At 63.5% G+C, this 23,793-nt stretch overlaps 2 protein-coding genes across 8 annotated transcripts in view; both read right to left on the bottom strand.

Annotated features, from left to right (window-relative positions):
- Positions 1 to 569: 569 nt before the first annotated feature.
- On the bottom strand, positions 570 to 2,307 carry TNFRSF6B (TNF receptor superfamily member 6b). The gene is made up of 3 exons (XM_007185412.2): positions 1,704 to 2,307; positions 1,410 to 1,613; positions 570 to 993 (listed from the first exon to the last, which is right to left on the bottom strand). The coding sequence occupies exons 1-3, from the start codon at positions 2,098 to 2,100 to the stop codon at positions 704 to 706; spliced, it is 891 nt and encodes a 296-aa protein (XP_007185474.2). The 5' UTR covers positions 2,101 to 2,307; the 3' UTR covers positions 570 to 703.
- A 130-nt stretch (positions 2,308 to 2,437) lies between these two features.
- RTEL1 (regulator of telomere elongation helicase 1) overlaps positions 2,438 to 23,793 on the bottom strand; it is a 28,201-nt gene continuing 6,845 nt past the window's right edge. For 2 of the 7 annotated variants that reach the window (XM_028167278.2, XM_028167279.2), the window contains exons 8-36: positions 23,349 to 23,433; positions 22,986 to 23,051; positions 22,184 to 22,337; positions 16,641 to 16,679; positions 16,488 to 16,566; positions 15,505 to 15,602; positions 14,964 to 15,019; positions 11,515 to 11,586; positions 11,312 to 11,393; positions 10,234 to 10,366; positions 10,030 to 10,143; positions 9,914 to 9,954; positions 9,676 to 9,761; positions 9,473 to 9,550; positions 9,040 to 9,117; positions 8,450 to 8,596; positions 8,253 to 8,389; positions 7,982 to 8,105; positions 7,744 to 7,891; positions 7,478 to 7,638; positions 6,794 to 6,889; positions 5,181 to 5,379; positions 4,867 to 5,004; positions 4,144 to 4,260; positions 3,747 to 3,977; positions 3,516 to 3,653; positions 3,252 to 3,389; positions 3,059 to 3,162; positions 2,438 to 2,922 (exon numbers count right to left, since the gene is read on the bottom strand). In XM_028167278.2, coding sequence (XP_028023079.2) covers positions 2,842 to 2,922; positions 3,059 to 3,162; positions 3,252 to 3,389; positions 3,516 to 3,653; positions 3,747 to 3,977; positions 4,144 to 4,260; positions 4,867 to 5,004; positions 5,181 to 5,379; positions 6,794 to 6,889; positions 7,478 to 7,638; positions 7,744 to 7,891; positions 7,982 to 8,105; positions 8,253 to 8,389; positions 8,450 to 8,596; positions 9,040 to 9,117; positions 9,473 to 9,550; positions 9,676 to 9,761; positions 9,914 to 9,954; positions 10,030 to 10,143; positions 10,234 to 10,366; positions 11,312 to 11,393; positions 11,515 to 11,586; positions 14,964 to 15,019; positions 15,505 to 15,602; positions 16,488 to 16,566; positions 16,641 to 16,679; positions 22,184 to 22,337; positions 22,986 to 23,051; positions 23,349 to 23,433 — 3,220 coding nt within the window. In that variant the 3' untranslated portion in view covers positions 2,438 to 2,841. The remainder of the gene's footprint in view (positions 2,923 to 3,058; positions 3,163 to 3,251; positions 3,390 to 3,515; positions 3,654 to 3,746; positions 3,978 to 4,143; positions 4,261 to 4,866; positions 5,005 to 5,180; positions 5,380 to 6,793; positions 6,890 to 7,477; positions 7,639 to 7,743; positions 7,892 to 7,981; positions 8,106 to 8,252; positions 8,390 to 8,449; positions 8,597 to 9,039; positions 9,118 to 9,472; positions 9,551 to 9,675; positions 9,762 to 9,913; positions 9,955 to 10,029; positions 10,144 to 10,233; positions 10,367 to 11,311; positions 11,394 to 11,514; positions 11,587 to 14,963; positions 15,020 to 15,504; positions 15,603 to 16,487; positions 16,567 to 16,640; positions 16,680 to 22,183; positions 22,338 to 22,985; positions 23,052 to 23,348; positions 23,434 to 23,793) is intronic. The other 5 variants (XM_057529964.1, XM_057529966.1, XM_057529967.1 and 2 more) reach the window with 5 other exon arrangements.

The raw sequence follows: 23,793 nt of genomic DNA, 5'->3' as shown, positions 1-23,793 counted from the left end.
GGGGGCTGTGACCCTGCCTCCCCTGGGGCCCTTCCTGGGGGTCAGGCAGGGGGCTGCCAAGCCAGAACTGGGAGTCGCCCTGGATTGATGAGTCAAGCCCTCATCCAAGCCTGCCCCAGAAGGGAAAAGCGACGTTTCCCAGAAAGCGAGTGAGACACGCTGTCCTACCGGGAGGTCTTGGCTGGTCCCTTGCTGGGAAATCCCCTGCTGCTTTGAGGGTGGAGCCCAAAGAAGGGGTAACTTGAGGGGGACGCTTCTGGTGCCCCAGGGCGCATGGGCTGGCGGGTTGACCACTCCGGGCTGGCTTCTGTTCCACAGTGAGAGCTCGGGGACTGGGCGACCCTCCCTCCACACCGTCCTAACCACTGAGAGCACAACTGGGGCGGGGAGGATCACGCAGTGAGGCCTGGGGACGGCTGCCACCTGCTGTCCCCGTCTCCCACAACCCTCCCCCCATCGAGGGTCTGTCCCAGTGGTGGTGGTGGGGGGAGGCAGCAGGCCGCGCCCGGGCAGTCCGCCCAGGTGTCCCCTGTCAGGTGTGCCCACCGCGCGCCGGCCAGACACCACACTTGTTTGCCAATCGGCTTTATGAAAAATAAATTTAACGCCACAGGGGCCGGATCCAAAGCCTCTTTAGGTGCGACTTGGAGGCCGCCCACGCGGGGGGGCTCGGGCCGGGACCGAATAAATAACGGGGAGGTGCTCAGCGCCTGCGGAGGAAGCGCTCGCGGACGCTGCGCTCCAGCCCGGACAGCCTGGCCGCGCGCAGCGCCCGCAGCAGCCGCGCCACCAGCGTCCCGGGCCACGCCTCGCGGAGCTCCGTGAGCTGCCGCCACAGCCTCTGCCGCAGCGCCGCGCGGTCCTCCCTTAGCGGCGGCGGCGGACTCCGCGCCCCGGGGCCCGCGAGCGCCTGCTGCAGCCGCTGGAGACTCCTGGGAGAGATGTCCTGGAAAGCCACGAAGTCGACCACGGCGCGCTGGCACTCCTCGGTCCCTGCGGGAGGGAGGGGTGAGGGGGTACTCGGTTAACTGCCAGCGCGCCGTGCGCGTCCCTCCGCGCCCCACGGAGAGAGGACCGAGGGATCCCCGCGCGCTAACGAGTGGGTGAGGCGGGAGCCGTGCTGGAGGGTCCGGGGTGACCGCGGGAAACTCGGCCGGCAAGGAGACGGGTCTCGTGGGCCGAAGCCGGGGGTGGGATGCGACGTGAAGCGGACCCGCCACGTTCGCTGCCGTGCCCTCCCGCAAGCTGTTTAAACCCTCGGAGCCTGTTTCCCAGCGTCGGCGGGAAACGGCATCACCCGTCAGCGCTGACGCCCTCAGCCAAGTGCATCCCCTAGGCTGCCCCCACCACGCTTCCGGAAGCCCTTCCCAGGAGCCCACCTAGGCCTCCGCGCCCCCCGCCCCGCTCACCCAGTGCCCCCGGCTCCAGCGAGCCGAGCGGGAAGCCCGTGCAGTTGGTGCACAGGGCATCGTGGGACGGGGATCCCGGCACGTTAACGGCTAGGCCCAGGGCCGTGCAGTTGCGGTGGGGTTGGCACCGCTCCGAGCTCGAGCTGCTGGCGGAGAAGGTGCCCGGGGAGCACGGTTGGCACTGCGTGTTCTGGCTGGGGGTGCCTGAGGACGAACGGGGAGGCCGGGGTCAGGAGAGCCGGGTTGGCTCCGTTCGGCGGAGGGCCCGGCGCCGCGGCCCCGCCCTGCACCCACCGGGGGCGACGACGCCTGCGCCGGGCGGGCAGAGCGCGTGCTCCAGGCAGAAGCCCGCGTGCGCGAAGAAGCCGGGGAGACAGCGGCAGGCGCGGTTGTGGGTGGCCCCACACGGCCGCGCCTCCTCCTCGCGCTCCCCGCAGATAACGTTGCAGTAGCGGCAGCGCTCCAGGTAGTGCCAGAACTGCGTGTAGTGGCGCGGCGGGCACGCGCCGCACGTCGTGGGGCTGTCCCGGCCGCAAGGTCGCTGCACGAAGGTGCCCGGGGGGCACTTGTCGCACGCCAGCCACTCCCCCGTCTCCGCGTCCCGCCACGGGTAGGTGGGCGCGCCCTCCGCCTTCCCCCGCGCTGCGAGCGCCAGCAGCAGTGCCAGCAGCGGCCACAGCGGGGGCCTCATGGTCTCGCTGGAGTGGCAGCGGCCTCCCGGGCCGCGTCCTATAAGGGCTGGCTTGGCCACGCCCCCGCGGAGCCCCGCCCCGCCTGAGGGGAGCGGTCGGCCACCTGGGGGCCCAGGCTTTGACCCCTCCCTCCGCAGAGTCCAGTGCCAGGACGGTCTCGTGCGGGCCCCCAGCACCACGGGCAGCTCCTGACCCCGTTACCAGGCCCGGCAACCAGCGGGTGGAGGGGGCAGCGGCTCCCCCTCTGAACAAACCAGGTGCGAGGGCGGCTGCCCAGGCACCTCCTTCCTTCCAGGCTCCCCCACCCCACCACCAAGGCCGGGCCACACAGGCTGCTTCCCAGCAGTGCCAGCAGCTTTATTAGAACCCCGGCCCTTGAGCAACAAGCAGGTCCCTGGAAGGTCCCCGGGACAGAAGGTGCAGGGCTCCCCTCCTTCCTGCTGGGGCCCCACCCACAAGCTGGCAGCCAGGTAAGTTCTGGGGAAGCACCTTCCAGTGGACCCACCCCAGACCCCAGGGTGGCCTCGGGGCCTCTCACAGGGGGCCGAGATCCTGCTGCCGTCTCAGAGGTTCCCCGCGGACACTGGACTGGCCTCCCCGTCAGGTGCGCTCTTGGCCAAGGGGTTTCTGGTTATCAGGCCTGGCCCACCCCCAGCCGACAGGCAAGTGTCCAGGCTGCGCCCCAGGCAGGAGCAGCCTCAGCCTCCGCAGACCCTGCAGCGCCCAGAGGGTCTCAACGTTCACTGGGGCTCCGGCCAGAAGACCTGCGTGAGGCTCTGCTTTCTGGTGGCAGCATGGCAGGCTGGGCACGTCCTAGAGACCTGTGGAGAGAGGGCGCTGGACACACCTGCCAGACCCCACTGCTCACCCCAGCCCCTCAGCCCACCATGTGGGGCAACGCCCAGCAGGCCACGTCCATAGGGGACACGGCCGGGTCCACGGGGTCTGGCTGCCGACCTGGAGGTGCTGTCGCCAACAGGCCCGGCAGCAGTGGAAGTCGCAGGAGGGGCACTGGAAGGGGACCACGTCCTCCGCCCTGCAGCCAGGACACACCAAGCCCACTGCAAGGGGGCTGACGTGAGCGCCACGGGCCTGCTCAGGCCGGGCCCCCACTCCCAATGGTCCCTGCAGCCCCTCCCACGAGACCTACCCCACTCAGACTGTGCCTGCCCGCAGGGGGCAGGGGGGGCCGGGCCGGGAGCCCCCGCCCCCCGAGCCGGCCTCTGCGTAAGGAAGGAGAAGATCTTGCTCTGGGTCTTCCCGGGGGGTTTCTCTGGCTGCGAAGGGCCTGGAGACAGGAGGCAGTGAGTACGAGGGGTGCCTGGCACTTCCCTGCTGCCCACCTGCCCACCCTGCCAGGGCTGAGGGGGGCTGGGGCGACAGGGCGGCAGGAGCACTAGGCAGGCGGCCCTACCTGGCCCGCGAGCCCCGCAGACGAGGTCGGAAGGCGCAGCAGGGCTCCCCTCCCAGGGTCCTGGAGCCTGGGTGCCCAGGCCCGCGCACGTCCGCCGGAAGCGCTGCTTGTGGTGCGGGCGCACGAACATGCCGAACCCTGCTGGGAGCGCAGAGCATGGCTCAGGCGTGGCATCGCTCAGGCGTGGCCCTGCCGCCCACCCACTGCCCGCCCCCCACGCGGGCCACTTGCTCTGCAGCAGGGACAAGTCCTCAGGCTTTGCGGTGGTGAGTGAGGCCACCACGGCCACCACCTTCTCGAAGTCGTCGTCCTGCTTGTAAGTGGTCAGCGCCGCCAGGAGCTGGCTGTAGCCTGTGGCCCCCAGGGCCCTGTGGGCATCGGCCAGGTAGGCACTCACAGCAGGTGGCTGCTTCTTTGCTCCAGGGGCTCCAGACCCCTCAGGAGGCCGGCGGCTGGGGTCTCCTGGTGGGAAGGTAACACACCTCAGTCCACCAGCTTCCCAGGAAACCACGCTGGCCTCCCCTGCTCTGGGGGCGCAGAACCACAGCGGCCCCCAGGAGGCTCCTCCCCGCCAGGCTCTTCCCTCTGCTCCTGGCTCTGGTCCAAAGCCTCTTCCGGGACCAGGTACCTGCAGGGAGCAGCCCGGAGGCCAGGTGGGGCCGGCCCTGGTTCAGGTGCTCGCGGGGGTCCAGCTGCCTGGCTGCACCCTGGGACACGGTCAGCTTGGGGTCAGGCTCCCTCCTTCCTGAAGAAACACGGAGACAAGGAGGCACCCAGCTGGTCCCTGAGGGTCCAGAGCATGACCAGGGAGGGGACGGGTCTGTCCAAGGGGAGACCGGGCCTCAAACCCTCATCGGCCAACTGCAGGAGGCCCCCGACAGCTGGGAGCGGGCAGGCCTCCTCCCTTGCCTTAGATGGGGGCCAGGCACAAGGACACCCCAGTCCAGGAGGGAGCAGAAGCGTGACTCAGGCTGGACTCGCCAACCCCAGGGGCCCCCTGTGATTCCCGTCCTTGGGGAAGGCTCGTCCAGAGATGGGCTCTTCCGTAACCAATGGGAACAGCGCCTCCCAGGCCCTGGACGTGCAGGGCCCACTCCAGGTGGAGACAGGGGTGGACGGGGTTCCAGGACCCCTGTGCGTACACGACTCCCCAGGCACAGGTCCTCCTGGGAGGCCCGGGCCATGTGTGCTCTGGGGGCCCACACCTCCCCGAAGTGGGGCCCCCCGCATGGATCTGTCAGCCTCAGGAACAGGGAGGCTGGGCCACATGAGGACCCACTCCAAGGGCCAGGTGCCACCCCACACTCAGGGTCTGAGTTTGAGGGTCCCACCCAGGCAGGGCCGGGCTCACCGCTGGGGTCCAGGGCCGGCTGTGCTCCCTCCCTCCGGGGGCCATGCTCAGGCCGGGAGCTGCAGCCTCGGCCCGTCAGTTGGCGGCAGACCTCCTCAAACTGCTGCTTGTGGTGAGGCCGCACGAACTGATAGAAGCCTGTGGGGAGGGGCGGGGTCTGGGCCTGCAGGTCCCCGGGGCTGCGGCCACTGCACGGGATCCCCACCCACACTTCTGCAGGTCAACCAAGGACCCTGGTGGCCCCCCAGCCCACGGCCGCAGCATGGCCCCCAGGGTGGGACCCTCAAGTGGGCAGCCTCTACCAGCCAAGGCACCTTGGAGCAGGCTGTGCTTCTTGGGGTCCTCGGCAAAGAGGGGGCCAAGGTGAGCGGCCAGGGCGGCGAGGTCATCGGAGCTCTTGTAATCCCGCAGGGCCTGGGTAAAGGTGTCGAAGCTGGCCTGGCTCAGCGCCTGCTTCACGGCCGCCATGAACAGCTTGGCCCCACCCGTGTCCGTGCCAGCCTCTGGCCCCTCCTGCCAACACACAGCCGGTGCCCGTCAGGAGGCACCAACCCTCCCCGCCTGCAGGGGCAGCGAGCTGCTGTCGGGGGCTGCTGGGAGGACGCTTCGCTGGCCTGGCCCAGCTGGGGTCACCAAGGGCAGCCAGGAGGAGCTGGCAGGGAACCCCCAGCTTAGCTTCAGCTTAGATGGCCAGGCCCGCTGAGCACAGCAGAGGGACAGAGTGTAGGCTGGCCCTCCCCAGGCTGGCGGCTCCTGCTCCTCTGCTGAGGTCCCGGTGCCCACGGCACGGGCCGCTGCAGCAGGTGCTCCGGGCTCGGAGGACCGTCTGCTCACAGCAGGGGATGCTTCTCAACATGCCAGGGCTTCAAACACCCCCGTGCCCTACTTCTGCTGCACACCCTAGCCCTGATCCCAGACCCTCGAAAAGGATCCTCCAGGCTCCCAGGCTGCCCCCCAGCTTGGCCCTCAGAGGCCCAAGCCCCTGGCACCTAGGCCACTTCCTCAGTGTCAGCCCCCTGGGCACCGCCTGGTTCTTCCCAGAAGCCAAGGGAGGCAGACAGAGGCACTGGCATTTGGGGCTTCCCGGAGCGTCTAGGATGTAACTCAGCTGCTCTTAACTGCTTTCATCCAAGGCTGGGAACACCACGTGCCTCACACGCAGGCACCTCACCATCCACGTTCGTGCCAACAGCCCAGCCTGGCCTGGGCCAGGGGAGCCAGCCCGGCTGCAGGCCCCACACCAGACCTGCCAGACGGCCAGGCCTGGCTCCTGCCCAGCTGGGAAGACAACACCTTCTGTGGATGGAGCCCACGGGCCTGCGTGGACCCGACCCCCCCACCAAAAAGCAACACAAAACGAAAGGCCCACATCTGCCAAGTGTGCAGGACTCCGAAGTGTGGAGGGTCTGCCCTGAGGGGGGGCACTGCCCAGGGACCCCAGTAAGGGGGAGGAGGCGTGAGGCAGGCGGTGGCACTGCAGCAAAGGGCACACGGGAACCCCGTGCTGGTTCTGAGAGCTGAGTGGAGGTGAGATGTTCTCACGGTAAAATATCGAAGGAGAAGAGGGACGGGATGAGAGCAGGCCAGGCCCCGGCACAGCACGAGCCTGGCGGGTGGAGGGCGACAGGGGGATCCGCAGAACAAGCAGCTCGTCTGTGAGGAAGTGGATCCAGCCGAACACCGGTGGTGGGGTTGGTGCGGGCCCTGGGTCTGCTGCCCTCCCTCCACCGCTGCACCCGCCCTCAGGCCCGGCTGCTCCCTCCCCCGGGCCCCGGCTCCAGCAGGCGCCCTGCAGAGCCTGTCCCCCAGCGGGGACAGCTGGGTCAGGCCAGCGGGCAGGTTTGGCCCGCTCACACCTCACCCCACCCTGAGCCACACCGGCCGAGGCGCCCACCAAACTTCCGCCGTCTGCGGGCCGCTCACATACCGGGCCGCCGACCAGCCTGACCTTCCTCCGCCTGCCACGCTGCTCCTCCGCTGGCCTCTTCTCACGAGGGCCCCACGGGGCGGAGTGGCGGGGGGCCTGAGGGCGACACAGGTGTGTCCGACTCAGGCCCTCAGGGCCCCGAAGCCCTGACACTGCCCTGGGCGGCAGGGCGGGAGAAGTACCCTCGGCCCCTTGCAGGGAACCAAGTGTGAGAGCAGGTCCCGGGCAGCAGCGTGGCAGTAACTGAAGGGCACCGGCGGGAAGGGAACGAGAAACGCAAGTGGGGCAGCTGCGCCCTGGGCCTAGAGGGCGGGACAGCGGGGAGCGGGCACTGACGCCCGGCGGGAGGTGGGGAGCTTCAGGTCAGCTGGGGAATTATGGGCTTCTGGACAAAGGCCCCAGGGCAGAAGGTCCTGCCCGCAGCTCAGGCTCCCAGAAAGGGCCAGGCTCCGGCACAGCAGGAGCGGGAAGTGAGCGGACCGTGTCCAGCACGGGGGCGTGTTGGGGGCCCAGCTGAGGGCTGGGGGCCGTGCCGGGGCGGGGCAGGCCCACAGCACCACCAGGCATCTGCTGAAACCCCCCCGCCCTCCCGACCAGCGGGGGTGCAGCGGTGAGCATGGTGGCGCCCGAGCCCAGGTGGGCCGAGCCATCCGTGTCCCTCCCCCAGGAGCCCGGGCCCCGCACCTCCTCCTCCGCGGGGAGGGCCTCCTCCCCAGGCCCCTCGGCCAGCAGCTCGCTGTGTTCCAGGGCGGCCAGCAGCCCCACGGGCCTCCGCTGGGCCCGGACGGGCTCCTGCTCGTACTCCACACAAAGGCTGCCCTCGGCATCCCCGGCGACCGGCGAGCCTGCGGGAGCACGCGAGGGCGACGGAGTCCACCACGGCCTGCTGGAGGCGCCCCACCCTCCACCCTGTGGGGCCCCACCCGGCCATGTCGCCCAGCCACACGCACCCGTGCCTCTGCGCCTCAGGCTAGGGACGTGCACGTCCAGACTCATGGCCTTCCTGGTGCGGAGGGGGCCGGGTGACACGGCCACCGAGGCAGCGCCTTCTCCTTCGCCCAGACTCGGAGCAGCAGCTCGGGGGGCCAGCACGGGCATCTAGACGTTCACAGGAGATTGTGGAGGTCCCATCCTGCTCCTTCCCCTGGGTGGGACACGAGGGCACAGCCAGCTAGCGCTCAGACTCACGGTTCTCTGAGCGACGCGGAAGAACTGGGCCACATCTCTGATGACATGGCCGAAGCTGTCATACACCTTGACGTGGGGACGCACCCAGGAGGGCAGCTGGGCTCTGGCGTCCGCGGAGCTGAACCTGCAGGGCGGTGGGGCCGTTATCCCGGGAGCCCCGCCTGCCCCGGAGCCCAGCTCCCTGGCAGAGTCACCAGAGGGAAGAGCCGGTGTCTGGGGCAAGGGCTCTGGCCCGAGAGTGCAGCGGTGGCGGGGGTGGGGGGGCCTGCACCTGTGGTCGCAGAGGAAGACAGCCCCGTAGTCATGGCGATGACGGATCACCCGCCCGATGGCCTGGTTCACAGCCCTGGACGCCTGCTGCCGGTACCAGTCGTGCCCGGAGAGAAACTGCGGGGCCGGGGCGGGGGGCTGGCTCAGCCACGGGGGCTTGAGCACCACCTGCCCACCCTCAGCCCCACAGCCTCTCACCTGGTCCCGGGCCCCATTCTGGCCCTTCATCTCATCCAGGAACTGCATCTTGAGGACAACTCGGGGGTCCATGCGGGGCGGGTATGGGAGGCCCGTGACAATCACTCCACGGCCATTCGCGTCTGCGAAGTCCAGCCCCTCGCTGGCCTGGGGGGCAGCGGGCACTCTTTTCCCCCATCTGCCTCCACTCAAGCCCAGGACCTTCCCTAAGGGCCCACCCGTGCCTGGACCCTCCCCGCCCCACGCCCCCCGGGATGCGCAGGGTGTCAACTTTGAGCCAGGCTGTACCTGGGGTCCACCGCTCCCAGGACCCCATGACCAGCTTCTCATTCTCAGAAGCTCCTCTGGCCCACCTGCCCACGGCCCACACGTGGGCCCCAATGCCCACCCTAGGACCCCAGGGCCGGTCCCTACAGGACCAGGAGGGCCACACCCTCCTGTATCTGCTGGACGTGGGGCCTGAGGGAGGTGACCGGCCTCTCCTGCCCACGGTGCAGCCCCCAGGTCACGAGCCCTGAGCCCCCTCAGGCACAGGCTCCAGGCGGGGATGCGGAGCCAGGTGTGTGGGACCCGGACCTCGGAGGCCTCACCTTCCCCCGGCACACAGCCAGGAAGGCGGCCCCACTGGACCCGGGGGCGGCGACTCTCGTGTAGAAAGCCTCCATCACCTGGAAGGGGAGGCTGGTCAGCCCGGCCTGGCCCCTCGTCTCCTTGAGCAGGACCCCAGAAACCACCCTGCGAGAGGAAGCGCCGTCCGGGCCAGGAGGCAGGCCAGCAGGACTGCAGCAGCATCTTCGTGGCACGGGCTCCCAGGCTGACCCGGAGCCAGCACCCAATGCCTGCTTGCCGTGCCCAGAAAACCCAGGGGCCCCGGGGCTGGGGGGTGGGGGCAGACTTGCTGCCATCGTCCCCAAGCCCAAACTTCCTAAAGGGCCAGCAGGACCTTGGCCACACACACCCCGGGGCTGGCCTGAGCCCAGGGCAGCCTGCAGGGCAGGGGGAGGGAGCCCCGGTGACCCAGACCTCCGAGAAGCCTCCTTTGGTCCTCGGCTCCACGAACAGGGGCTTCAGGACCTCCAGCTTCCTGGCAAAGTCACGGGCCTATGGGAGCAGGCAGAGAGGGGACGCCCGTCACACCTTCTCAAAGGCAGCGGCCGGCCCTGCCAGACCCTTGGCTGTTTGGGGCTCCCTCCCGCCCCCAGAGGACACTGGAAGGAGGGACTCACCCGCCAGAACGCCAGGCTTTTCTCCATGACGGGGTAGGAAGGGAAGAAGACCAGGAGCCCGTGCGGGACCACACGAGCGATGTTGCCTACAAGCACCGTGGCCTGCGTCAGCAGGAGAGGATGTCCGCAGAGGGCCCCTCCAGCCCCTCAGGAAGACCAGGCAGGACGGGGAGCGGAGCGGGGGCGGGCGACCTCGGAACGGGGCAGGGGCCCAGGAACGGACAGCACGGGCACTCACCCAGCGCCTTCCCCAGGGACGACAAGCACTCGTCAGAGAACCTGCAGGGAACCGGGGGGCTGTTGCCGTGAGGGGCCTGGCACTCGGCCACCCACCTCGCCCACCAGGCCCCCTACCGTTTGTCAAAGGCGGAGCTCAGCTGGGCTCCGTCGGGGCCTTTGGGGACAATCCCCACCCAGATCTGGTGCTTGTCGATGACGTGTGGGTTCTCCAGGCAGACTGGGAAAGGGCTGGAGGGAGGCAGGGGGTGGCCCCTGTGAGATCCTGAACCCCCAGCATCCCGGCAGCCCAGGGCGGGGGGGCCAAGGGACAGCCCTTACATCTGCATCTCCAGAGTGAAGGAGGACACGGGGGCCAGCGTGCCGCTGGTGAGGATGAGGGTACGGACGCCCTGGCGGACCAGCTCACGCATGCTGTGGCCAGGGCTGAAGCACCAGTAGCTCAGCACCTTCCCTGCGGGGGGCGGGGGCACGTGTGTGAGGCCCAAGCCGCCGGCCCAGCAGCCATCGTGTGTCCCCCCAGGCGGTGCTGGGCCCTGAGGCCCAGGTGCACAAGTCTCGCCTGGGGGGCCTGCCCGCCCTCCCTTGGGGTCCCAGGAGCAGGAAGCAGACCAGAGAAGCCCGCCAGCATCCTGCGGCCGGGGGAGGGGGATGCTGAAGTCCCTTCCAGAGAGGCCAGCCTACCCCAGCCCCAGACGTCCTTGTGGCTCAGTGAAGAGCCAGCCTCCCTCCCTGTACTCCAGGTGGGGCTGCAGAAGACGGAGGAGTGCAGGCCCACAGCCCCTGGAGGCAGGAAGCCAGGGGCAACGTCCTACACACGTCCAGCCCAGCCAGGGAGGATGCCAGAGCACGGCCTGCGGGCAGACACGCCGGCCCTCCCATGCGCTCCCAGTGGCTCCGGAAACCGGAGATGGAAGAGCACAGCGGATGCTGGCAACGTGACTCTCGGATCCGACCGCGTCACAGGGCAGCAGGAACGCTCCCCAGAAAAGAGCAAACCACGTTCCGGGACCAGAGAAGCCTTTTCCAACTTCCGGGACAGGACCTGCCCCTCGGTGGGGAGGATGGAGGCGCGGCTCCAAGCCCACGCTGTCCTGGGCCAGCCCTGCACCAGCAAGGACAGGAGTGACCACAGAGCACGCTGGGGAGCCGCGAGCCCGGTCTCGGGGCGCTCTGGCTTCTCTGTCCAGCAGGGGTCTGAGGGCCGACCCCTGTGGAAACTCCAGGCAGGCCCCGGGCCAGCGGGCCCTTGGAGGTCTCTCACTTTGACAGCTCTGACTCTTAGAGGGCAGGTGGGGCGTCACCTGGAGAAGGCTGGAGCGACAGGCGGCCGGGAGCCCGCAGCTGGACGGGGCCCCGCCCCAGGGGGAGCATGTCCCAGCCACCCGAGGTGCCGCACCTTGCTTTCTGGCCGCCGTGGCGTTCCAGGCATCTGACCGCTGAGCTGTCCTCCGGTGACCAGCATCAGGGTGGATGTGCACCTGGACAGGTGGAATGGAGAGGTGTCCTGGGCCCCACTCGGGAGCCCCCATCCTGGAGGCAGCCCCACCTTGTGGGACTGAGACCCCGGCCCGGGAGCCCCCATCCAGGAAGCAGACCCACCTTGTAGGACTGACACCCCGGCCCCACCATGGAACCGGGGCCTCCTTCAGCAGGGTCCACGCTAAACACGATCTGAACGGCAGAGATGAGGGACAAAGTCAGCAGGACATGCCAGAGGCTGCCACCCCTGCCGAGTCGCTCCCACGCAGGACAGATGGACACTCAGGACACAGCCACCACCTGCCCCTGCTTCCAAGCCAACAACGTCCCTGGGGCAGGACCCCAGGCTGAGGAGCCGGAGCTGCCTGTCCCCTCCCCTCAGGGGCCCCGCTGCACTGGAGACACAGCCGCCCTGCAGGCCCCTCCTCGGCAGCCAGTCGAAGCCTCTCACGGGGACCGGGCCCAGGTCAGCCACCCGCCCTCTCCGCTCTCCCCAAGGGCTGGGTCAGGGGCTAGGGGAAAGGAACGCCGTTCACATCGAGAAGTAATAGGATGAAATTAATCCCTAAATAAAATAAGCGGAATTGTATTCTTAGCCAACGCAACAAGCCAAGAAAAAACCACAAGAGGGATAAATATGGGGGCAGAAAATACAACACACTAGACGTTACAAACAACAGGACCATCTACTTAGAAAATCCAGAAAACCAAACAACAAACTTTTAGAACTGAAAACTTAGTAAGATAGCTTCACACAAGACCAACAAATAAGTCAATGCTTTTCTCACACACAAGCACCAGTGAGTTAAAAAGACCCCTTTCACAACAGCAACAAAAAGTATGTAACGCTGGAGATAAAGCAAGAGACAGACGTCACTTCCTCCGGAACAGTCTGTGAGGTCGCCCTGGAGGAGAGCCGGACCTCTGGACATCACAGAGCCCCGGCTCTCCCCACAATAACCCGAACGTCCAAGGCATCCCGGCCAAAGCCCAAGAAGCTCCTCACAGAAAGGGAACAATCTGACTCTGACACACGGCTGGTGGAAACAAGGCCAAGACACGTTCAAAAGGGACGGCGTGTTCCACAGCCCCGTGTCGTCACGCCACTCCCAGGCGCCTTCTGCTGGGTTAGAGGCTGAAGATGAGGCCACGACTTCCACCCAGCGTCCGTGAAAACAGAGAAGACCGGCACCACCGGCGCGCATGGGCAGAAGCCTCACCCACCAAATCTTCCTACGAACAGGAAAGGCCTCGGGAGCCCGGATCAGCAGCCTGTTCTCAGCAAACTCCTGCCAGGCCCAGGGGATGTGGGCGCATGGCCAGGAGGAGCTGCGGGCACCCCATGGCCCTGCATGTGAGGGCCCAGAAGCACGGCCTGGGGGTGCAGTGCAGCCTGTGAGGAGTAAGTTCCAAGGCGAGAGGAGCTTCGAGAAGCACTTTCATTGTCCAGACGGCAAAACACCTGGCCTCGCGATTCACCAAAGTGTTCGCCTGCAAGGGCGGAACCACACACACTGGACCTGATCCCGGAGCGGAGGCCACACCGCCTGGTGAGGCCCCTCTGGGGCCATGGCTTCCTCTGCAAAGCCCTGCGCTGTGGCCCCAGAGCGGCCCTCACACCTCACGGGACGGCCAGGGGCGTCAGACAGCGGTGTGGCTGCGCTGTGTCCTAGTGCTAGGCACGGGCGGGCGGCGGGGGAGGAGGTGGCAGGCACGGGTGCAGCCGTAGCCCTGGGGGCGCCCGCTGCAGCCTCCCTCCCCGGCTGGGGCTCTGCTGCCTGCCCACGGCCAGCTCTGCACTCCACCCTGGGGGCTCCGTCCCATCTGTGAGGCGGGGATGGGGCTGGAAGGGCAGCCGGGGTCACGGAGAAGAAGGAACATTCTAGCGTGGCATCCTGCAGGCCCGGGCTCTGTCCCCCTCCTCCCATCACTTCCTGCCGGGGCAGCGAGTGTCCCAGGCCTCTGCCCCCCGGGGCGGTGACACACCGTTACTGCTGGGTCTCCAGGGAGTCCCGAGCCCCAGCTGCGGCCCCCCGGCCCTGCCCTGGAGGCCCTGCCCCTGCCAGGCGGGCCCTCCCTCCGTGGCGCCCTCTGCCCATCCTCCCGCCCTCCTCACACGTCCCTGCAGCTGAACAGGCCAGCAGGCCGGGGCGCCCTCGCTTCCAGGCCTGCACGGCCCCCTCCCCTCCCCGACGCCCGTTTATGGAGCGGGTTCCTCCCTGCTCCGTACTCTCCGGAACCCAAGCACCACCAACCCCATTGGTTTGGAATTTCCCTTGGCAGCTGCTCTAAGTAGCCCCTGGCGGGTGACTCAGCTTCCCCTGCTGCCCAAGCTGCCTACGGGCCACGCTCACTCACCAGCCTGTCACATCCCCTCCAGCTGGAGGGAGTGTGGGCCGGCAGGTGCTCATCCCACACCCACGGTGATGAGCACCTGGGGGTGCGGCCAGGGGCCCCGCGGATGGCGCCCTGCACAGGCCGACCGCAGGCCCGGCGGGCAGTGTGGAAGCACCGCGAGGGGTGGGGAGAGACAAGGAGGGGGCGACAGAGTGACGCGCTGCCGGGCAGGTCACCCAGGGCCTCGAGCCCACTGAGCCCTGCCCGCAGCCAGGCGCGCCCCACCGTGAGCCGCGCAGCCATGCCCACGCCACACGGGGCCTCGCGTGCCCCGGTTTCCCCAAGGACCAGCGGCCACGGAGGGGCCTCTGAAGAAAGGCCCAGCGAGGCGCAGGAGGGGCTGGACCGCCTGGAACCATCACACCGGCCCTCAGCGGCCAGCTGGGCAGCACACAGCGAAAGGAAGGCGGGCCCTGGCCTGTCCACTTGAGCTGAGGAGGAGGCTCAGCTGGGCCCGAGGAGGACAGCTGGACACATGGGACGGCACGTTAGGGGCAGGAAGTCGTCACGTCCAGAGGCCCTGAGGCGTGTGACAGCCCCCCTGGTCGCCTGGCCTGGGGAAGGTGGGGTCTGCGTGTGGCAGAGCAAGGGCTCGGTGAGCCCTGGAGGCTGCCCCTCCCCCCAAGCGGATCCCAAAGCCCAGACTGAGGCCGGCCTGGCCCAGAGGACGTGCAGACCACCCAGTGACTCCAAACAGCAGCCCCAGGCCCCACCTAATGGGTGTGGACGGGACACACTCACCCCTCGTCTCAACACCCTCTGGGCGAGGCTGGCCCGGCAACGCAACAGGGGCTGCGGGACAGAGTCCATGCCCCCCACGCCGGCACGGGCTTCTGCATTAACTTTCCCCTGCAAAGCTGTGTCAGCAAGAAACTGGAGAAAAGGCGGCAGCTGGCTGGGCAGAAGCCGCTGGGCCTGTCTGAAAACTGGAGGGACCTACCAGACTCTCACCCTAAGCGGCCCCGCTCCCCGCCTGGCCCTGCCCTCAAGGCCTGCGGCGGGTGCTCAGGGCGAGAGGAAACCAGCCCTGCGGTGCTGACTCGAAGCGTGTGCTGGGGGCGCCTTGTCCTTCCCCAAGTCTAGAATCCACAGCAGCTCTGCAGAAGGAGGCCCCGCCAACTTCCAGCAGGAAAGGAGAGGAGACACCCCGTCCACGCGGCAGCGGTCCTTACCTGGATGACGTCTGCCAGCTTCTGCAGCCCCGCCGTGCTGGCGAACAGCCCCGCACCTGCGGGGGCAGCGGGTGCTGACCGTCCACTGGGCTGTCCAGCCCCCGTGTCGGCTGAGGGGCGTGCCCTCAGAGGGCAGCTCACCCTGTCTTCCCAGTGGGTCTCCCGTGGGTCAGTGGGACAAGAAGAGAGGCTCTGCAGCCAGGTAAGGCTGGGGCTGCCCAGAGCCCAGGAGCGTGGCAAGGCTGGGTGGCACAGCCTCTGGGAAGCAGTCCCATGGAAACCCTCTGGGCAGAAACAGAGCGCAGGAGATTTGGGGGAGAGGATGGTGGGGCCCACAGCTCACTGACCCACCCAGGCCCCTCACTGCTCTTTCTTAAAAGGGGCTAAGCAGGGAAGACCGCTCTTTATAGGACACATGCCACCAAACATGCTAAGATCTCAACATCCGAATCAGAAAGGCAGCTCCATGGGCCAAGTTCCCGTCAGGCTGCGCCCTTGAGTAAGGCGTCAGCCACAGGGCGCGAGGCGGCCAGGGACTCACGTCCTGCCAGGTGTTGGATGATCTGGTCCAGGGAGTCAAGGATGCAGCCCTTGGTGTGAAACGTTATCTGGGCTTCGGCAAACAGCTCAAAGATGTAGCTACGAGGAAAGAGGCAGCTCAGGCCTGGCAGGAGATTAGGCTGCACTTTGGGAACCTAACAGCCAAAAGCATTTTAAGTTTCCTTCACCCAAAAGCAAGCTCTGAGCCTCCGGGGAGGCCCAAACCTGGAGGTGAAAGGCCTCTCCTCTCAGGAGCCCCAGTGGGGAGGACAGCGGCCTGCATGAGACCGGCATACCCAGAAACAGGCCTGGGCTCGGGGCTCGGGCCCCGCAGGGAGGCCGGGAGGTAGTCATCAGGGCCCCCCTGAAGTGGTGGCTCTGGGCAGGGCACCGAAAGGGCAGTTCTGGAGAGGCGGGGGGGGGGGGACGGTGCGCAGTGGAAGCTGCAGAGGAAGCCCTGCGGGTGTGGGAGCCAAGGAGGCGCCAGGGCCATTTGGGAAGCAACCGGGCCCTGCGAGGGCCTGAGCAGAGCGGAGCAGATGGGGCTCAGGGACAAGGCAGGCGGCCCAGCACTCCAGAACATTCCAGAACATTCCTTGCCTCGACAGACCTGGGCCTGGGTGCCAGCACAGCTGGCAGTGGTGCACCGAGGAGGGTGATACCTGCCCTAGGCCACCATCCCACGGGGAACAAACCCCGCGACTCGGAGGCCTGTGGGACGTTCAGAACGTTCCAGGCGACTTTTCATCCTAACAGAAGGTGGCACGGAGGCAGGAGCCTCGTTCTAAAAGGCAACTGCAGTGCAGACAGAGGGGTGAACCAGAGGAGAGGGTGGCGGTGCCGACACTCTCAATGACCAAACCCTCCTGGGCCTCCAAGACGGAAAAAGACTCTCTGGATTGTGACCCAGCGACATTCTAGGCCACGTGGGGTGGAATGCTGCAGGGACAGAGCCCGGCACACCCGCCCTGCTAGGTCCCTCACCTCCCAGGCTTGGTGACACCGCCGTCACCTCCAGGCAGCTCCACGGCGTCAATGGCCCCCTCCAGGCGAAGCAGGATCGCTGTGGGGTTAGGGGCTCTCAGGGCGGGGCTGTGGGGGGCAGTCCACGGCAGGCGGGAGGGGGGGCGCACTTACTCTTCAGCTTCGCGAGGTCCTCCAGCTCCAAGTTCAGCCCTGGGCAAGGGAAAGCACAAATGCACATGTCTGCATCCTTCTAATTCCACCACCCCGTCCTAAGGAACCAGGATGCTGGTGTGGAGGGCAAGACACTGACAGAAGAGGCTCTGAAATCCACACGGCTGGAACTTGACCTGGAAGCAGCAGCCTGAGCTGAGGGGGGCAGTCACCTTCAGAGACCCTGTAGACATGCACATGAACGTGGTTCTGAGCTGTGTTTTCCTGATGACCAATGGGCTCCTTTTTACATGTGTATATTGGCCATCTGTGTATCTTTCAAGAAGTGTCTATTTATATCTTTTGCCCATTTTTCAGTTGGGTTGGGTTGTCTTTTTGTTGAGTTGTTAAAGGTTTCCTCCCTATTCTAGATACCAATCCCTTATCAGATATGTTATTTGCAAAAAATTCTTCCTGTTCTGTGGGATGTCTCTGCTTTCTTGATGGTGTCCTCTGACGCACAAAAGTTTTTGATTTTGTTAAGTCCTGTTTATCTATTTTTATCTCTGGGTGCTTGTGCTATTGGTGTTACTTCTAAGAAGCCTCTGCCTAACACAGGGTCATGGAGATTGACACCTGGCTGAATAACCCCACTCCTTAGGCGTGGGCTGTGCAGAGTGACCTCCGTCCAAAGAGAACAGTGTGGAAAGGAGGGGAACGAGTAACTTGGAGCCCCTGACAAAGCCAACCTCAGCTGGCAATCAAGGTCATAAGTCACACGGAGTTGACTGCAGGGACCTGGATGCAGTACAATGAGTCGGGCCCTGTACATCTGAGCCCTTCCTCCCCAAATCCCACACCCCCGTACGTCCAGGGGAGAAACGTCACACAAATCCAAACCCCAATGAAGGGGCATTCTACACAACGTCAGAGCAATCCTCCTCCAAAACACCAAGGGAGGTCTGAGAAACTGTCATGGACAAAAGCAGCTAAGGAGGGCTTCCCTGGTGGCGCAGTGGTTAAGAATCCGCCTTCTGGGGGCTTCCCTGGTGGCGCAGTGGTTGAGAATCTGCCTGCCAATGCAGGGGACACGGGTTCGAGCCCTGGTCTGGGAAGATCCCACGTGCCGCGGAGCAGCTGGGCCCGTGAGCCACAACTACTGAGCCTGCGCATCTGGAACCTGTGCTCCACAACTAGAGAGGCCGCGATAGTGAGAGGCCCGCGCACCGCGATGAAGAGTGGCCCCCGCTTGCCACAACTAGAGAAAGCCCTCGCACAGAAACGAAGACCCAACACAGCCATAAATAAAAAAACAAATACTTAAAAAAAAAAAAAAAAGCTGCTTTCAAAAAACAGCCATAAGAGAAACTTAAAAAAAAAAAAAGAATCCGCCTTCTGGGACTTCCCTGGTGGTACAGTGGTTAAGAATCCGCCTGCCAATGCAGGGGGCACGGGTTCGAGCCGTGGTCCGGGAAGATCCCACATGCCGCGGATCAACTAAGCCCGTGAGCCACAACTACTGAGTCTGCGCTCTAGAGCCCACGAGCCACTACTACTGAGCCCACGTGCCACAACTACTGAAGCCCGTGCGCCTAGAACCCGTGCTCCACAACAAGAGAAGCCACTGCAATGAGAAGCCCGTGCACCACAACAAAGAGTAGCCCCCGCTCGCGGCAACTAGAGAAAGCCCGCGTGCAACGGAGGCCCAACACAGCCAAAAAATAAATAAATAAAATAAACAAATAAAATCAACATAAATGGCAAAAAAATGGAGTATGAAATGAAATATAAACATAACAAATGAGCTTAAAATGAATAATATGACCACAGTGAAGCAGAAAGAAACAACCCAAGGAAGCTCTGAAAGAGCGTTTTCATTCTGTGGTCACAGACCAACGACAAAAAGGACGTGAACAAACATTAAACCTAGTGAGTAGATGTTCATTTATCGTGGGTGGGCTGGCAATTCTCAAACAACTGTCTGTGGGTTCTAGGATCAAACAAGTAAGTACGATACTGAGAAAAAATGGAAGCTCGTTTTCTCACAAAAGGCGTTACGAACATGGAGAGGGAGGAAAGAAGAAGGAACCGCGTGGTTCTGGACTAAAACTGGGGCGGGCGAGAGCGTGAACTCACAATCCTACGCACACGGGTGTGGGGGTGAGCGCGTGAGCACGTGGGCCCACATGCTGATGCGGAGGTGGAGGTTAGTACAAGACCTCACACGGAAGATGGGAGGATGAGAAGACCCATCATTCTGCAGACATCATGGAAATCATTAATTCAGGGACGACTCATTACTGGATGCCACAAATGACTTAAGAATCACAAATGGAAAAGCAGTGACTTCACAGCAGAAACACCCAGCAGCCATCACGTAACCAGACTGAAGTTAACGTCACCAATGTCACCTGCGAGACGACGCAAGTCCGCGGTATTCCCACCAAAATGCAAAACCTGACTCCAACCATGAGAACACAGCAGACAAATCCAAACTGTAGGACAGTCGACGAAATAACTAGCCTTTCTCTTCACAGGCCCGGAGCCCACGGCACCGGGCAGAGGGGTGGCTGTGTTTCGGGCCTTACCGAGGACAGCTGGGAAAATTCTAATGCTGCTGCCGATTAGAGGAGAGTGCAGTACGGATGCTGGTTTTATGATCGGATTGTCAAAGAGAATGTCCTTGTTCTCAGGAAACACACGCTAAGACACGGAGTAAAGGCGCCAGGCCGGCAACCGCCCTGAAGGAGGCAGAGAAAGAGGGAACCTGTCCACTCAGTGGGGGGCTGGTCAAATGGGGCAGAGCATCGGCCGCGGGGTCTGGGGAAGGCACGCAGCAGCTGTAGCAAGTTAGCTGCGAGCTGGTGAGAAAACAGAAGATGACGGTGTCAGGACAGGACATAAGACATGAAACAACAACACGAGCCAGGTTTTCTAAAACTCAGAAATGAAGCAACAGAACTCAGACACAACTAGGAGAACAAAACACTTGAGAAATAAAGATTAAATTAGAAGAACACAAAAGTAGATACATGCCACATCGTCTTAAAAGACACAGATGGTGAAAGGGGGGAATTTTTATAAGTCAAAGAAAAATAGAGACAAAAGGATTTGAGAGAGTGACAGGTTCCGAACTCAGGTGGAAGAGACACGACATGATCCCTGGAGCAGAAACCGAAGCCAAGGCCGGGCCCTGAGCGCTGCCGTGTGGGACAACATCCCCCCCAGGTAAGAGGAGACGGAACTACAGGCTGAAAGAGCTCATCGTACATCGATCCGGAAAATCAACACTGAGACTAACTGCAGCAACATTACTGGGCTTTAAAAAGAAAAAAAAGTCCTAGAACAACATCCAACTTTAAAAGTAAAAGACAATTTTAAAACAGCAAGGTTTATGACGCATGTGACTGTCAATCAGAAAATCCATTCCTAGATACGCCCCTGGAGAAATGCTGACCTATTTACTCAGGTACATGCATTCGGGGTCGAAAGCAGCCGACTCAGAAATTCCCATCGCAGGTAAAGACGGTGACGCCAGGACGGTGCATCCATGAGGACACCTAAGCAGCAGAGCACAGCGGGCCAAGGGACCCGGCCCGAGACCCGTCCAGGACGGCTGCAGAGTCAACCTATTTTCGTGGTGCTGCTACTGCCGCTACTGCTATTCCTACTGGTACACGATTTGCCTTTTTCCTTCTTTCTCTCACAAATATACCGTGTAGTTTCCCAGAGGCTGATACTGGTCCCCACACATGTCCGCATTCTAATCCCTGGAACCCATGAATAGGTCAGCTCTGCGGCCAAAGGGACCTGCAGATGCAACGGAGTTGAGGACCCTGAGACGGGGCGATAATCCTGGATTATCCGGGGTGGCCCTAAATGGAACAGCAGGGTCCTTACAGAAGCAGAGGAGACCGAAGAAGCAGAGGTCGGAGACGTGGGGTCACAAGCCAAACAACGTGGCGCCTCTAGAAGCTGTAAAAGACCAGGAAACGGATCCCCCTCTGCAGACTCCAGAAGGAAGAGCACTGCTGGCCCATCCTGGGCTTCTGGGCCCCATGAGATAATACATTTGTGTTGCTTTAAGCTAAGTCTGGAAATTTCTTTTAGCAGCACTAGGAAATGAATACAGCCATGATGTGCAGTATCACATCAGCCCAAAGCAGGAACAGTTACGAGATCCAATTACCTTGTATTAAGCCAGATATTAAAGAGATTTGCAAAACTGAAATAATGCCACTCTTCTAATTTTTAAAATATAGTTATTTTTCCAAAAAAGTGTTATTTATGTTAACATGTCATGGATTGAATTGTGTCCTCCAGAAAGCTCTGTTCAAATCCTAAACCCTGACCCCTGTGAATGTGACCTTATTTGCAGATATGGTCAGTCAGGATGAGGTCCTAGAGGACTGGGTTGGGCCCTCCTCCAGTGACAGGCGGCCCTATGAGAGAGGACACCGTGTGAAGACGGAGCGAGGCGTCTACAAGCCCAGGTCGGCCAGCAGCTGCAGAGCTGGGACAGGGAGGCCTGGTGCACATGCCCCGGGAACTCACAGGAGGAGCCGCCCCAGCTGACACCCAACACGTGGACGTCTGGCCCCAGAACTGAAAGGATAAACCTCTGTTGTTGAAGCCTCCCAGCCTCTGGTACTTTGTTAAGGCAGCCCTAGGAAACTGACACCTAACTGTTCCTTATTTAGTTGTTTAGTGTTTACTTCTAATACACTAATTATCCATAGACGTAACTCATATAAACAAAGCCCAGTAAATTTCAAGAACGTAAAGTTTAAAACATAAAGGGTCCTGAAGCCAACATGTTTGAGAACTTCTGTGCTAAACACACAAAGCCGTTTACAAACCCTCCCATCCCCAACACAACCTGTGAGCGCGTCAAAGGAGGCCTGGAGACCCTCGCAGAGGGGGCGGAAGCAGGCGGCCTGGCGGCAGCAGGGGCCTCCACGCCCTCTGGAGTCTGTCCACGTGTGTGACCGTAAAGAGACCGGGAAGCTGAGGCTGTTCACGCCCCGCCCCACACTCGCGTGAAGGACACGGCGGGACGTGGATGACGTCCACAGGGCAGGGCGCAAATGCTACGAACCTGCAGCAACTCGACGGTAGAAACGCTTGCTACAAAGTGGTCTGGGTGAGCAAAAGGTGGGTTCCTAACACTAACAAAGGCCATGCAGAACGTCTGGACAAACTAACTGCGTCCACCAAAGATTTCTACACACACTGCAATCACTGCTGCGAAAGGAAAATGCGGGACATGACTCTCTGAGCGTCGCTCCTGTGGACGATGCCCGCAGGTCATTACAAAATGTTGTTGCGGCTGACACCCTTGGTTTTCACTTCTATGCAGTAGAGGCAAGTTCACACCCCCGGGGAAACGGTGAAAAGGACTTGAGAAAGTGCTGACTGGTTGGGCGGTACCCAGCCCCCCAGCCCCATCTGTGAGGCCAAGAAGACTCTTACAGAGGCTGGCCCTGCCCCTGAGGCCGACTTGAAAGAAGGGCCCTGGGCGGACGGGCCCCTCGTCTGGTCTGCGGCCCCTGCCCGGAGCGCACCTGAGCCAGCGGAGTCCGCGCTGAACTCCGGGTGGAGCTCGGTCTGCCGCGCCACCTTGGTCTGCTCCTGCAGCACCTGGTCTATCACGTCCAGTCCCGAAGCCACGTCGTGGGGCGTCAGGTCGAAGGACGCGGCCTCCTCACACATCTTCTCCTGTGAGCCCGAGCACACCCGTCACGGTGCTCCACGAGGCAGAGGTGCGGGGGGCAGAGGGAGGGGAAGCAAGAGCCCCCCAAGCCCCACCTTGTGTTCTCAAGGCCGGGTCTCAAACTGGCCCAGAGACGGATGTCTGGCCCAGACAGTGTTTGAAAACAATTTTACTTGAGCTGTCTACATTTTATAGTTAGAAAATTTCCCGTTAAACTCTAGCTTCTAGCTTCTCTCCAAAGCCGAATCTGGCCCATGGGCGCACCGTCCCCATGGCAACAACTGCCTGGAACCCAGCGGGGCTGAGGATGCCAGGCTCCCCAGGTGGCCTTCCTCCAGTGCTCTGGCCAAGGCCCAGCACTCCTGGAGACGGGGTCCTTGGGCCCCGACAGAGGCCACAGGACGGGGGTGGCAGGGCGAGCGGGCAGCAGGGAGGCAGCAGCCGGGGACAAGAGGGAAGAGAAGGAATGGGATGGCAGGAAGGGCCTGGGGCTCTTGCGTGCAAATGGCAGGCCCAGGCCGGCAGCCCACCTTGCCCAGTTTTGCTTGGTCCTGACAGTGGGACGCGGGGGTCTGGACAGAAAGGCCCAGCTGTTGTGCGCAAGAAAGTGAGCAGGAGGAAGGGGGTGTCGGGAAGGCCACCCAGACACTCACCACGTTGTGAGCTTCGTCGAAGACCACGACCGTCCCCTTCAGGTCGATGCCATGTGCACGGCGGCTCTACAGCAAGAGAGGAGGACGCCAGGCTGGGGCTGATGCTCCCAGGCGGCCTCGCGGGGTCCAGCTGGAGAGAGGGACATGGACCCCGGCCGCGCGGGGTCCCCTCACTCCTACCAGGCCACACACTCCCAGAGCTCAGAACGAGTCACAGCCCCGGGCTGGTGAGGGGCTGGTCCCTCGGCGCCAGCCTGCGGCTCAAAGCGAAGGTCTGATCCCAGCACGGCTCTGCCGGCCCCTCCTGAGCCTGGGACACGCCCTGCCATCAAGCACCATCAGCTACACAGGCCGAGGCCTTACCTTGGTGTCCAACAGGTAGTTGTAGGGCATGAAGATGATGTCGGCCTGCTGCTTCAGGTTCCGAGACAGGTAGTAGGGGCACAGCCTGGAGGGGGAGGAGGTGCTGGGGCACGGCGCAGGCTGGGAGGGTTCCCCGGGGCGCGCACGAGCTGGGGCCTGGGGCAGCGGAAGGGCTTGCCGGCCACCCCTCACACCATCAGTTTTCAATCGTGTGAGTGGGTCACCCATTTAAAAATCTACAAAAAGACCAAGCCTGATGCTGGACGGGTGGATGAGATGGTGAGAAGCAGGACAGTCGGGCAGGCGCCACCACGACTGGAGCCCTGGAGCTACGAGGTCGCAGCCAGCGTCGGAGAGGAGGGGCAGTATGGGGGGGGGACGAGCTGGGCGCCCCAAGAACAAAGGCCCACCGGGCGGGGGCAGGGGGCTGGGGGCTGCGAAGGAG

This window comes from Balaenoptera acutorostrata, chromosome 15 (genome assembly GCF_949987535.1).
Source record: "Balaenoptera acutorostrata chromosome 15, mBalAcu1.1, whole genome shotgun sequence".
Classification (NCBI taxonomy): domain Eukaryota; kingdom Metazoa; phylum Chordata; class Mammalia; order Artiodactyla; family Balaenopteridae; genus Balaenoptera; species Balaenoptera acutorostrata.
Note: the sequence above shows the minus strand (reverse complement) of the source record. Positions and strands in the feature narration are given on the sequence as shown.